Genomic DNA, 14,168 nt, shown 5'->3' with positions numbered 1-14,168 from the left:
CGCAGCCTCGTCGTGGTACTCAAGCAGCCTCGACCGTGGTACTCAAGCAGTCTCTGTGGTCTGTGCGGTGGAAAGATTGGTTGAGTAGCAGCTGAGAGACGATGCTTCCAAATCTTATACTTAACCCATTCGGACCGGGATACATACAGTATGTGTTGTTATACCTTTCAATACGGTAACGTGGCGTCGTTCATTTCGGAATCTCTAAAAAGCCTCATTTATATATCACCATAAGTTGGACCCCGAAAGTAGCAGATCTGCAAACTCACAGCGCATCTCGAATGAGACGTGCTGCGAGCTTGCAGATCTGCTACTTTCCCCACATAGGATGTGTATAAACGTGGCATTAGGATTAGAAGGCATGTTTAGGCTCATCCTCGGGTCGAAATGGGTTAAATACCCACTCAGAAGGAAACCTCTGACTTCCGCCTGCCCCATAGTGTGTTCTCTCTCTATCGCCCCTTAAATCCCTTTCCCTGGTCCCACCCCCGATCTCCGAGTCCTGGGTCGGTCTCTATTTGACAAAAATTCTGGCACCACTTGGTTCGCTCGTTCCCCCAAGGTGGTAAAGGATAATGAGGTATCTCACTTAAAAATTGCACCCAGGTTCAAGTTATTTCCACAGGAAACATTGTTCGACCTCTTTTTCCGGTAGCTAACGTTTAAGAAACAGCGATGACAGTCCATCAATGCTCCCCTCCCTCTCTCCCTCCCTCCCTCCCTCCCTCCCGTATAACCCATGTGTCACAACCAGCCCCACCCCCCCCAGCCCCCGTCTCCCTTCTTATTCCCGGTGTCTCTACACGGTCTCCTGACCACAGAGGAGAGAGAGTGCGTGATTGTGAGTCCCAGCATGTTTTTCCCCTCTTTTTAGGCCATGGTCTCTTTCCCTGGCAGTCTGCGGTCGTTGAAGGTGTGCATGTTGATGACCTCCTCGGTTTTGACCATGACGGGCGGCTGAGGCTTGTGTTTGAGCCTGCGCTGGCACTTGAGGGACACGCGCAGCTCGTCCACCATGGCGCTGCAGAAGGACCTCTGTGACGGGAAGTGGGGGAAGAGAGAGAGAGGGGGGGGGGGGGGGAGAGTGAGGGGGGAAGGAAGGAGGGAGGGGTAGAGAAAGAGAATGGGTTTCAGACCGCCTTGTTGATTGGTTACAGGCAGCAGAACAACCCATGTCTGATGTCTCCACCCCGGGGGGGCAGACTCTTATTGGGCAGCGGCTCAGAGCCTTCCCCCCACAGGGGACTGCAGGGTGACACAGTAACACTGGACTGGTGTGAGTATAGGGGGGTGCCAGTAGGGTCGGGATCCGGAAACCGGATCCAATGCTGAGTGAGGAACCCGGTTTATAGCACAACTTGTTATGTGGACTTCAACGTCTGCTATGCATTTACAACCAGTGGTTCACTTTTATACATTTCACTGGACCACCATAACTCTGAGAGTTCCATTTGGAACACCCAACAGGATCGCTAAAGGGATCCCAACCCTATAGGTGCAAAAAGGATAGCAAGGGAGTGTGGGGAAAACTCAGGGGTGAGGGAAACTGGATCAGGGGAGGGGGGGGGGGGGGGGGGAGTGTACAGTGCAATCCCTGAGTGTATACAGTGTGTACAAATGGAACCATTTGCACAGTCTTCAGAGATACATTAACAAGGCTTTTACAGCGTACGGTAATACTATATATAGGCATTATAGGCAAAGATATGAAACAGTGGGAATATACGGTATGTCTGAATACATTACTGGCTACCTTTCGTGTTCGGGAGAGCTTTCATACACATACAGTATGATGTTGATGATCTGTAACAGATCTCGTTCTGAAATTGGAAATATCAACTGTTGTCAGGGCCGATCTTTTGCATACCACACAAAAGCATTTTAAGATGCAGGACCTTGCTGGATATGAGTGATTGCATTATAGATGCTATTAAATTAATTATGGTTGGTTGTTATAATAAAATAACCAACAATGACTAATTATGTCATATTAAAGTTTTATTCCGTGTTTATTGATGTCGTTTTATTTTTATAATTTGTATTGATTTCTTCGTTTGCTGCCCTTTGTAATGAAGCTCTTTGTAACTGGCTTCATCTCTTGATAACATCACATATACAGTACTAAAACACCTGTGTCTCAGATACAGTAGCGTTGGGGAAAGGCATGCATGTGGCTTCTGTTTGTAACATGGATCTTCCTTCATTAAAAGGGGCCCCACCCACCCAACCCACTCCTGGATTTAACTGGTATGGCTGTGAGCTGGTGAGGATGTGAATGGATGGAGCTTCAGGGAATAGATAAGGAGGTGAACAGGGAGTAAGGGATTGAGGCAAATCTGTACTCGGAGCTAGAATGATAATTATGTTCCTACAAGACAGACAGACAGACAGACAGACAGACAGACAGACAGACACATAGTACATACTGTACATACGTACTTTTACAAAACATATACATATACATACATAGCAGCACATACACAATATGTACATACATGCTATGAAATGCACGCGTGCGCACGCACGCACGCACGCACGCGCGCGCACACACACACACACACACACACACACACACACACACACACACACACACACACACACACACACAGAGCAATACGGTGTATTTCCCCGTCCCCTTGTGCTTGCTCCACAGAGCAGCATGACTTATTGATGCGTGTTGCATCTCGTCTGACTCAGATCCATGGTGTTTATGCATGGCCAATTAAACGGCTGCTTCTTCCTCCACGTGTTCTCTCATAAGCTACTCTGGCATCTGCAAATATTATGTTATTAAAAGAATCCCATCATATGGCTTAGAGTCTTAGACCAGTGGTTCTCAAACGCTTTCAATTTCACAGAACCTCTCTTGAGTTAAGTTCACAATGAATGTTTTAGTGAATTTCTTGTGCATTTGTGTTAATTAAGTAGCCTTTGCCTTTATGCCTTGTCTGTGCAGACATTGTACATTGAATTCACAGTCCAATGCACCATTATGTGGGTGTAAGCATATGATGTTATAGTGCCTTGAATGAAAATATCTTTCGAGGTTATACCCCGAGAATAATCAAGCTGTCTCCCTAGCCAGTGGCACCACCTGTCTCATAGCTCACGGCACAGCCACTGATTGTCAGAACCACTCCGACCAACAGGCTTTTCATGGCTATTGATTTTCCTCCGTGAAATTGAATGGCACGGCAATGTTTGACCAGTAACGGCCATAAAAGCGCCAGGCTTTGGTGGACAAGACGATCTCTCTCTCTGGTTGCCTGTTGGTGTCATGTGCTGATTGATGGCTGCTGTTTAGTGTCATTGGATTACAGAGGTTTTATGACTCCCACAAACCTGCAGCTGTACAGCTGTAAAGCTGCACTGCACTCTGGGACGGCTCAGGAGAGAGAGAGAGAGAGAGAGAGAGAGAGAGAGAGAGAGAGAGAGAACTACCCACTTCACGAGAAGGCAAAAATGGTGGGATTGTAAATCTGACACTTTACTGCCGCTTTCCTCGATTGTGTGGTCGAAGTTCCAAGACATTTTTGGAGGTTCCTGCCCCGTGAGAACCACAGAGCTCTGGTCTTAATCACAGGATAAGATGCTGTGATGCATGCCTGAGGCATGGCTGCGGTGTGGTCTTTGCAGTCTCTCAGTCCCAGTGGGCCATAATTGAGTAGCTGTTTTGTGGTTTTGGGCTGATCTGTGGTTTATTGTCATCAGATTTGTGTGTGTGTGTGTGTGTGTGTGTGTGTGTGTGTGTGTGTGTGTGTGTGTGTGTGTGTGTGTGTGTGTGTGTGTGTGTGTGTGTGCGTGCGTGTGTGCGTGTGCGTGTGCGCATGCACGTGTGTGTGTGCGTGCGCGCGTGTGTATGTGTGTAGTGTCTACGTAGGTGCTTATGCTTATAGCATACTAGACCTGTACGTGCCCGTCGCAGTCGGCCTTTTGTGTTGTGTATGTACTGCTATGTATATGTTTTGTAAAAGTATGTACAGTATGTACAGTATGTACTATGTGTCTGTCTGTCTGTCTGTCTGTCTGTCTGTCTGTCTGTCTGTCTGTCTGTCTGTCTTGTAGGAACATACTTGGGAACGATGCAACTTGGGAACCTAATGATATACGTTGTCATAGCACCCATTTTAACTGTCAGCCGGTGTCCCACATGGATACATCTGTGTATGTGCCTGTGTGTGAAGACTGCAAACTGGCAATCAATTCAGCCCACTGGCAGAGCCTGATTGGTTGAGCCTCAGTTGGCTGAGGCAGAGGCTGGAAATTGCACAGGTGAAAGGAGTTGGCCTCATTAGGCCCACTGGCACAGCCTGGCCCAGGGGAAAGGAGTTTGCCTCATTAGGCCACTGGCAGAGCCTGACCAGAGCCTTTTGTGGTGGTTCTGGAGAACCGTGGGTCCGACCGACTCGATACCTGGCACTGCACTTCCTGTGGGGGTGTGGAACATGTGTGTCGAATTTGAAGTCGGTGGGTCAAACGGTTCTCGAGTTACGTGCATTACAACTGTACACACGTACGCACGCACGCAGAGACGTACGCAGAGACGTGGCGCATTATATAGTAGATAAAGACTGAAGTGTGTGTGTGTGTGTGTGTGTGTGTGTGTGTGTGTGTGTGTGTGTGTGTGTGTGTGTGTGTGTGTGTGTGTGTGTGGGTGCCCGCACATGCTTCAGCGTGAGAGTGTGCACATGCAAACCTGTGCACGTGGGTGCGTGCGTTTAGTTCTACTTCACTACATCTCAGAAGAGGCAAATATTGTACTTTTACTCCACTAATTAATTGAAAACTTTAGTTATTAGCTATACTTTGATTTTGATTATTATTACAAGAATTACTCACTTCAGCTCTACTCTGTGTGGAAGTAGAGCTGAAGGGGGTGGTGATCTAGGTGCTGTCGGTGAGTGCGGTGACAGGTCTGGCTCTGCCAGCTCACGCAGGCGCAGCGGCTGCTGCACATTGTATTAAGCTAATGCGCTTGTGTTCTTTGTTGCAGTGAGAGGCTGGGTCCAGACAGAGCCACACACAAGTCCTCAGCCTGTTACTGCAACAAAGAACACAAGCGCATTAGCTTCCTTATGGACCGATTCCGTAACGGGTCTCATGGTCGCAGCCTACGTATTTCCTGTAGGCGGAGACGACACATCTGCGGTTTCCCCGCACCAAGCTTCTACTACAGTGAATGGAAAAGTGACTGATGTTAGTCTGCCTCAAACGTTACTCTTTTACCTGCTTTTTACTAACACTAACATTACAAAGATGCCCAGAACATCGGGATGAACCTGTGTAGTTTATGGCTGCTCCAGTAGGGCAACATTCAACAACAAAAAAACGGAATGTCAAAATATCAGCAGCCTTGTGTTCCTAAAACAGAAAGATTGGGTATTGGGTAAGACTGACGTTATGTATCTTTCAGGACCTTTCACTGCTTTGTCTCAACCATTACTCAATGGCTCTGGTCTCAGCCACCGCGGTAGATATTTTGACATTCCGTTTTTTTTTTTTTTTTTTAATGTTGCCACTACTGTTGGAGCAGCCATGACTAACATCAGTCACTTTTCCATTCACTGTAGTAGAAGCTTGGTGCGGGGAAACCGCAGATGTGTCCTTAATACAATGTGCTGCAGGTGTGCCTGTGAGCTGGCAGAGCCAGACCTGTCACCCCACTCACAGGCAGCACCTAGATCATCACGCCCCCCTTCCACAATCTGCTATTCTCAAAGGATATTATTATTTTATATACATTTGAAAACTTGTGAAATTGGACATTCTGCATAATGAGTGCTTTCTACTTTCGGTAATTTAAGTAAATTTTCGTACCAGTGTGTGTGTGTGTGTGTGTGTGTGTGTGTGTGTGTGTGTGTGTGTGTGTGTGTGTGTGTGTGTGTGTGTGTGTGTGTGTGTGTGTGGTGTGTGCGTGCGGCCGTGCGCGCACTGTGCAGTGGGAGCGATGCATGGGGGTCCTCACACACGGCAGGTGGTCCCTGTTCCCCCGAGAGCCCTGGTGGTAACCCCGTGGCAGCGGGCCCCCCAGCAGCAGCGGCAGCAGCAGCAGGCGGCAGGAACAGAGGGAAGAGCAGCAGGAGCGAGAGGAGCGGGAGGAGGAGAATTGGGAGGAGGAAGCGTAGGAGCAGCTAAGGGAAGGAGGAGGAGCATGAGGGGGGGGGGGGGGGGGGGGTGGGGGGGAGAGAGGGGAGGGTATGGTCAGGAGGAGAAGAAGGAGGGGAGGGGGGGGACAAACCATGGTAATCATGGGAGTTTGACATGTCGGGGATGGAGGAGGTGACAGTACAACAATGTTCCGCCGGGTCCTTCGCGAGAGCTCTTGTCATGTTGTTGTTGTTGTTGCTTTTTTTTTTTGTTGTCCAGAATCAATGTTGTTGCTGGTCTCAATCTGTGACGGCTTTTTGTGGCAACATTCACAGACACGCGAGGCTTTGTTTTGGATACGGGCAGAAATCCAAATGGTTCAGGACAAATTGTGGACTTGGCTTGAGTGACATTGCAATTCAACTGATGCTCAAAAGATATTCATGTCAACCACTGTAGCTCCTGGAAGGCTGCCTTTCAGCTAGGAACCACTTGAGCCCTTCAAAATTCGCATCTTTTTTTTTGTTTTGAAATGTTTGGAAAATGTTCAAATTAATCTAGCCTATAATGACATGCCCGAAGTGGTCAAAATATGTGATCATACAGTATGAGTGAAGGCAGGTGTTATCATTACATCAGAATGAAAAAGCCACCATGAAAGATTGGAGATGGAATGTATAAGAATGCATGGGGAGTGTACTGAAAGAGAAATAAATACAAAACAATAATGGAAATGTATAAAATGAATAGCAACCATGGGTGGATGACTCAAAATGACAAGCCTGCAGCAGCCTATATTTTGTAAATTTATCAAATGTTTATTGATAATCTTTAATAAACTTTTTTTTAAAACAAGTATACGGCAGCTTAATCTAACAAATGTACTTTTCTGAGATCGGAAATGCAGTAATCTCAAAAACAGACATTTTAAGACATTAACACATCTATTTGGACTGGATTAAAGACACTATTAACAGGAGCTCTATCCATTGTACGAGAGGGTTGTATGGCTCATCCCATTATATCAACGCCATGCTGCTATTTTTTGCTCTCTTTCTAATGTTACAAAACAGAAGTAATTATAAAATGCAAATTGCCGGGTGGTGCGCTATCAAGCATGTGAAACACAACAAAGAGATGCTTAGCACCACATTTTTCAAGTTGACACTTTCAGCATCATGGTAAGAAAACAACCCAGTGCCATAAAAAGTAGGTGGTAGTCAATTATGTGAAAGGGCCCGGAGCAATGAAACAAAATATATGGCTGACTTTCACAGATTAGCCTAATGACAATTTGCATTTGCATTGGACTGCGTGCGTGTGGTCCGTATCGCTGCACATTTTCCTTCTTTTTTTTGGTTCACATACAGTTGGAGGCCATCGATATTGTCCTTTTCTTTTTGCTGAGGTTTGCGTGATCTGCGCAAAAGGACAGTTAACCCATTTTGGGCGGGAACCCCTTTTGGTGTTTTAAACATTATGTTATAATTTAGCTATTGAAAAATAGCAGATCTACAAGCTCATAGCGCGCCACCGAGTGGCGCGCTACGAGCTTGTAGGTCTGCTATTTTTGAAAAATCGTGAAAATATTTATTTCAGAAAACTGGAGGATTTAGAAGGATTTTTTTACATTTTGAGGTCAGGCCTAAATGGGTCAAATGATAAGGGACAATATCGGTGGCACCCAACTGTACATATTATTGTCGCTGTCGGGCAGAAACATGTATCTCCATATTTGTCCATAAATGAATTCCCTGTGTTGTTACTTTGTCATAATTACATTCTCGTCAAAAGTAGCACAAAATAGCTGTCATGAGCTTGTCGATGTGCTACGTTTGCACATTTTGAAGCTTTAGAAAAACCTCACCCATGCCATGCCTATGTCTGTCTGTGTTTTTTTATGAATATTTTACCATTCATAATAAGAACGTATGACTAAACAATAACTTTTATCTTTCTTTTGTCTTTTCCTGAAATGTAACATTCTTGGACATACAGTAAAAGGTTTCCGCCCGACGCGAAGATATGAATGTACAAAATAATACAGATCTATTTCAGCAGGCCGTTGCGTTTTGTTCTCGACTGAGTCACCTAATTCTGAAATTTTGGATGCATCTCTGTACAGAGTAAATCGGTGACATTGTGCGTGCGTGTGTGTGTGTGTGTGTGTGTGTGTGTGTGTGTGTGTGTGTGTGTGTGTGTGTGTGTGGGGGGGGGGGGGTGCATGATGCCTCATGCTCTTAATTGACGGCATTTCAGCGGCACAGTAGTGCCATTTGCAAAATGTGGGGAAAAGTGCTTACAATACAGTGCTTCTGAATAGACATCTGAGAAGTGGTTTATTTATAGACTATCTGAAAGCTCTTTTCCACTACAAAGGATAAAACCAGAACCTTCCACAACCCATCCCAAGTTCTGGGACTTTTGTTTACGATTCCATTACAACCCACGGCCACCCCCGAAGGAGGAGGTAGGCCTATACCTCATGAAGAATTGCAATTAACCAAAAGTCAAAATAGCCGATCTACAAGCTCACAACGCTACGCGACACAACATGTTGTGAGTTTGTAGATTGGCTATTTTCGAAACATTTTGAAAGTTTCGAACCCAGAACTTCCTATAGAACTCAGGGGTTAGTAGTAACACCACCTCCTGAGTATATGGGGTCCAAATGACGTTCTGAGAACCTTATCTGAAAATGAGCCGTAGGCCTACCGTATGGCAGTGGTTCTCAAAGCGGGGTCCAGGGGTCATTGGAGGGGTTCCGAGGGGGTCACAGCTAAATCATTTTAACCACTTTATCCATTTACAGCTATTCAAAAATAGCAGATGTATGACCTCAGAGCTCGTACATCTTCTCTCAGAGATTGTGAATGTTCTTTTCTCGGGCGTCCCTGGAGCGAAACATTTTCTGATTTTGTCAATTTGGGGGTCCATGACATGAAAAAGTTTGAGAAAGACTGCCTTGTGGTAATACACCCAGGACCTGCGAAATGTGTTTTATGGCACGACATGGTTGGTTTAGTTCTTGTAGTGGAAAAGAGCCTTAGGTCTTCTCAAAGACCTGCATCATGGTCAGTGTTGCCATGTCAGGAATCTTTTTTTCAGTAAAGACACTTAAACTATAATAGTCATTGCTGGTTACAGTTTGTTTGGGCTGGTTTTTAAAGTGTAGCTGCTTGCTGCAAAAATATATAATAATTGGTTCTGAGACATTTTTCATGTAAAAGACCCCCATATTATTAGGCCTATATATTTGTCTGCCGACCACCATCTGAAAATAATTTGTGCCAGAGACCCCCATACAAGATTTGTGTTAAAATGACGTAATAGCAGATCTACAAGCCTACAAAACATCGCATGACGATGCGTTTGCAATCTCGTATATCGGCTATTTTCAAATAGCCGAGGCATATAGGTTTTAAGTGCTCATGTGGCCCGCAGTCGCTTCTTTTGGGCTTGTTTTCATAGACCTGGCCGCTTTGTCTTGTCGCAAAGATCTGGCAACACTGATCATGGTACAATCAATGTGTGACAGTGATACGTGTCTCCACTGTCGCTCTCCTCTAATGAATACTCTTCAACCATAATGAATAAAGCTTTTGGGGAAGAGGCGACATGGTAAGGAGGGCTGTGAAAATGCTTACGGAAGTGCGTGTATCACTCTATATTATTTCTTATCGTTTGTGTCTGCTTCACCAGCCTCCGTTATTGCCTTGCCTTGCACACTAATGCCTGAGTGATGCTGCGTTCACACAGGCAGATGCAAAAGATACAAAGATGCAAAGCTACACAGCGTGTTTGTATAGCTTTGTAGCTGAAGTTGAAACCTGCTCTACGTTATTGTAGCTTTGTAGCTTTTGCAGGAGCTACAAACGACAGATGTATATCTTTGTATCCTCATGCCACTGGCTTTCAATAAAAATGAACTGTATCTGTATCTGACTATTTTTGCATCTGCCCGTGTGGACGCAGCATTATGCTTACTTTCGTGGCATTGTTGCACTGCACCAGAACTAGCGAATCTACAAGTGCACAACATGATGCGCTGCGGCGTGTGGTGACTTGCGAGTTGCTTGTTTTTGGTGTCGGAAATGGAACGCAACCGAAATAAACCAGGCACTACAGTTAAGGGAGATAACAGACTACGAGCAACTGAATGATAGCAACTGGACAAGGAAACCACCGTCGCTGTTACCAGTTACAATCACTGATAAATAACAACAGTCACACGACGACTTCTTTAGAAAGAAAATTAAGAGCAGTAAAAAAGCAATTACTTGCTTAGAGGAGAAATTACTTCTAGATTGTGAGACTCCAGCACCATTTCACTCGAGCGTCATGTATCTTGAAATAGTGTTTCTATTTCTGTATGCTAACAATACTTAAAATACATGATAAATAAATGATAGTGACTTAATTTAATATTATTTTCTGGATGTATACGTTGTTGCGTGATATTACTGCTAAATATATTTTACAAGGAAATCAGTAGTAATGAACTGAGTTAGTAATGACAACTCAGTTTTCTAAGATATATGAAATATAGTTGATATTTTCTACATTCTTTCAGCTTCAACACACCATTATTAATAGGCACAAGCTCACATTGTGTGTGTGTGTGTGTGTGTGTGTACGTGCGTGCGTGCGTGCGTGCGTGCGTGCGTGCGTGCGTGCGTGCGTGCGTACGTGCGTGCGCGCGCGCGTGTGTGTGTGCGTGTGTGTGCGTGTGTGCGTGTGTGTGTGTGCGTGTCTGTGTGTGCGTGCGTATGTGTGTGTGTGTGTGTTTGTCTCGAGGCGTGTTTGCATGTACGGCATATTGTGATATTGAATGAAAAGCGGCTTTTTTGACTGAGTTGAAAGACATTCTGTGATCAATGGAAGGTTTTGCAGTCAGCTGTTAATGACCGTTCCTGTGGAGTCGAACCTAACAGGAGGAATTGTGGGTTATTCTGTCCAAAGATGAGCTATTAAGAGTATGAAAGCACTAGGTTTTGGTTAAACCATTATAGTTAGTTATTTGTTCAGTTGATTCCAAACTGTAATAATTGCTCACAGGATTAATGTCCCTAGATGGATATGAAGATGTATGTACTGTAAGTATCTAGATGTAACCCAAAAAAGGAAAGCTCTAATCAAAGCATACATGACTCGTGTTCTGTAGTTGCCCAGATCTAGAACGGTATCTGGAGTGGAATGTGATTGGTTTTAAGGGCGTGGGTCATGCATTAGAGAACAAACCTTATTGTTCCACATGTGCCTATAGGCAGGTTTCAGTAAACCTACTGTATCGTCCCAACCATGCACCATTTGCCAACAATCCAAACATTGTGCAAGTGCCCACTGAGGTTAGTGATATAGTGTCCATTCACTCTATAGTCTCAGAATACCGGTCGTATAATATCGGGCATTTCTAGAGCATCTTAATTTACAATACAAAAAGTCTCTTGAGTTTTTCTTGAGGTCATTTGGGATGGTGGTTAAAGTCTAGCCTGGGTCCGTGGTGACAGCAGAAATCCTCACTTTTCTTTTCTTGTTGTCGCCTCTCGGCCTAAATGAGTAAATGCAAAGAAACCAACCCTTATCTTATTGGTTATTATAATGGCATGGATGCAATATAAGCTTCAGGAATTGAGCAAACAGATGGTCACTTAAAAATGCAAAGTGACTGAGCCCATGTTTATTTATCTTGCTTCACATTATGTGAGACAATTTGCTGAGTAAGTATTGCCCACCTACTGCACATTATCGTTCACATACATTCACTGAGTCACTACGTCTGAGGAATGCCATGACATCAATATTAGTGTAGTACTTTGTTTGTCTCTCCTATAGCGATGCGAACCCATTTGTGTGTGTCTGCAGCATGATGATAACGGCAGTACATACATTATGTAAACTGTGAACTGTGTAAAACAGAACAACGCTTTCATCGAGAAAATGTACATCGTCTCTGTCGGGTGGAAACCTGTTACCATTAAAGGAGCATTCAGTGATTTGGGTGATTTGGAAAACCCGCCCGGTCCGCCCCGGTAACAAGATGTGCACATGCACGCACTACAGTGGGGGGGACACGCGACAGGCCAACAGCACGCACACCAAGGCCCGCCCCCGCCCGATCATGATTGGTGGAAGGCCCCTCTCTATCCTGATTGGATGAAGGCCACCTATAGCCAAAAACGAAACCTAAGGTTTTTTGACCCCAGGGGTTAACTGGGGACAGGGAGGAACTCCTTATATGGTCAGCACACTCTATAGTAGGGAGGATTATCACAACAAAACAAAAAACAAGTGATATTTGAATTAAGTGAAATCACTGAATATACCTTTAAATCCTCTTCAGGATTCAAATTCAAAAACAGCAAAAATAGCAGATCCACAAGCTGAGCTTGTATGATCTGCTACTTTTGATGCTTTTGTAGGATCAAGTTGGGCGCTAATCTACGGGAAAAATAAAAACAAAATCAGAATACGGAGATAGGAGGTTTCCTCCCCGACAGCGAGGATATACTTCACCAGGCCCCTGCTTACCTTTTCAAGTTGTGCGTTCTGTCTGGACTTGTAGAGGAACTCTCCCACGGCCACGAACACGGACAGGACGAGTCCGGCCGCCAGGACGATGAAGATGCCGCCGATGTTCTGCACCCCCAGGGCGCTGGCCTCCTTGCTCTCCTCCTCCGGACAGCCGTTCCCCCGCCACCATTTCTCCTTCATCATGTGCAACTTGCCCTCCTCCTGAAGCTGCAGAATGGCGATGGTGATCTTGTCTCTGTACGGAGAGCCTGAGGGTTGGAAAAACAACCAGCGCCGCTTTATACATTAAAGTCGTGGTTGAAATAAATGGCTTTTTTGGACATTTTAATTTTGACGTTTCAGTCCGAAACGTTGTCTCAACCAATCAGAAGGTCCCATCCCTTCAGGCTATGGGGCGCTGGAATCTCACTCACTGCAGCTGTGTGTGCAGCAGAGGGATAGCGTTTGTAGCCTGCACCAGATTTGAGTCTGTGACTACAGCAAGATTTGGTTTGTAATTGTTCTAAACAATTCAGTGAAACTGAATACTGGCATATCCAAACTCTGCCTTGTTCAACGCACTTGTTTGGTGCTTGCATTAGATTAGACCACAGTTCCCTGATGATATTGCAAAGTAAATTTGTGTGTATAATGTAATTATGCTCAAAATAATAAGCCAACAAATGAGCCAAATGCATGTACTATATGGCCCCAAACAGAAGAGGCCCCTAAACGGAACCTTGGAGAACCTTGCATGTCATTTTTGTCCGTTTAGATGTCTAATTACCTATAGAGACAAAGTATGTCCTTTAGTAAAGACCTACCTTTTTAATAAGGCCTTCCCCCAAACCCACTGATTTTATTCCCTGACCTCATGTTCAATAACTGTTGTTTTTTTTACGTTTCTTGATGCTAAACTGTGTGCTTTTAATCGTGTAATGTTCTTTTTTTTCTGCTTTTACCTAATGTTTCATATTTTTGCCTAATGCCTACTGTAGCACTTTGAGATTCCGAGGAATGTAAAGTGCATTATAAATAAAATCCATTATTATTATTATTAAAGTTCCCCTCCAGACACATTTTAAAGTTTGTAACACTACTCGGCTATGATTAATAGTTTGCTCAACACAAAATGTAAAAACACCATGCATGAATATAGTCATAGATCTATGCATATTCAAATATGCAGATATGACAGGCATCATGCCCCGCCCACCACCGCTGCTCATCTCATCCTTTCAGGTTTCAGCAAACTGGCCAATTTCCATATCGACTCTGTCGGGTAGAAAACTCATACTGTATGTCCAAAACTGTTAACTCTGTGGGATCAAAGTGCCATTTTGCCAGCCAGAAACACGAGTAGTGCAGTGTTATTGTATATTTAAATGTAGGCTAGTGTAGAAATGACTGGTTGGTACCATAACAATCTCCCGCCAAGTGAAAGACTAACCGTGCACATGTTGTGAGCTTGTAGATCAGCTATTTTCAGCAAAGATATTTAATGTAGCTCGGGGGGAAAGAGGACAGGGCCTGCTGATAACCCCCTGGGGAACTCTGGTCAACTAAGT

At 44.6% G+C, this 14,168-nt stretch overlaps 1 protein-coding gene across 1 annotated transcript in view; it reads right to left on the bottom strand.

Moving 5' to 3' along the window:
- Positions 1 to 792: 792 nt before the first annotated feature.
- LOC306925346 (glutamate receptor ionotropic, kainate 2) overlaps positions 793 to 14,168 on the bottom strand; it is a 174,634-nt gene continuing 161,258 nt past the window's right edge. Inside the window, exons 16-17 of the mRNA XM_079504124.1 lie at positions 12,619 to 12,869; positions 793 to 1,035 (exon numbers count right to left, since the gene is read on the bottom strand). Coding sequence (XP_079360250.1) covers positions 871 to 1,035; positions 12,619 to 12,869 — 416 coding nt within the window. The 3' untranslated portion in view covers positions 793 to 870. The remainder of the gene's footprint in view (positions 1,036 to 12,618; positions 12,870 to 14,168) is intronic.

Source organism: Electrona antarctica (genome assembly GCF_951216825.1).
Source record: "Electrona antarctica genome assembly, chromosome: 6".
NCBI lineage: Eukaryota > Metazoa > Chordata > Actinopteri > Myctophiformes > Myctophidae > Electrona > Electrona antarctica.
Note: the sequence above shows the minus strand (reverse complement) of the source record. Positions and strands in the feature narration are given on the sequence as shown.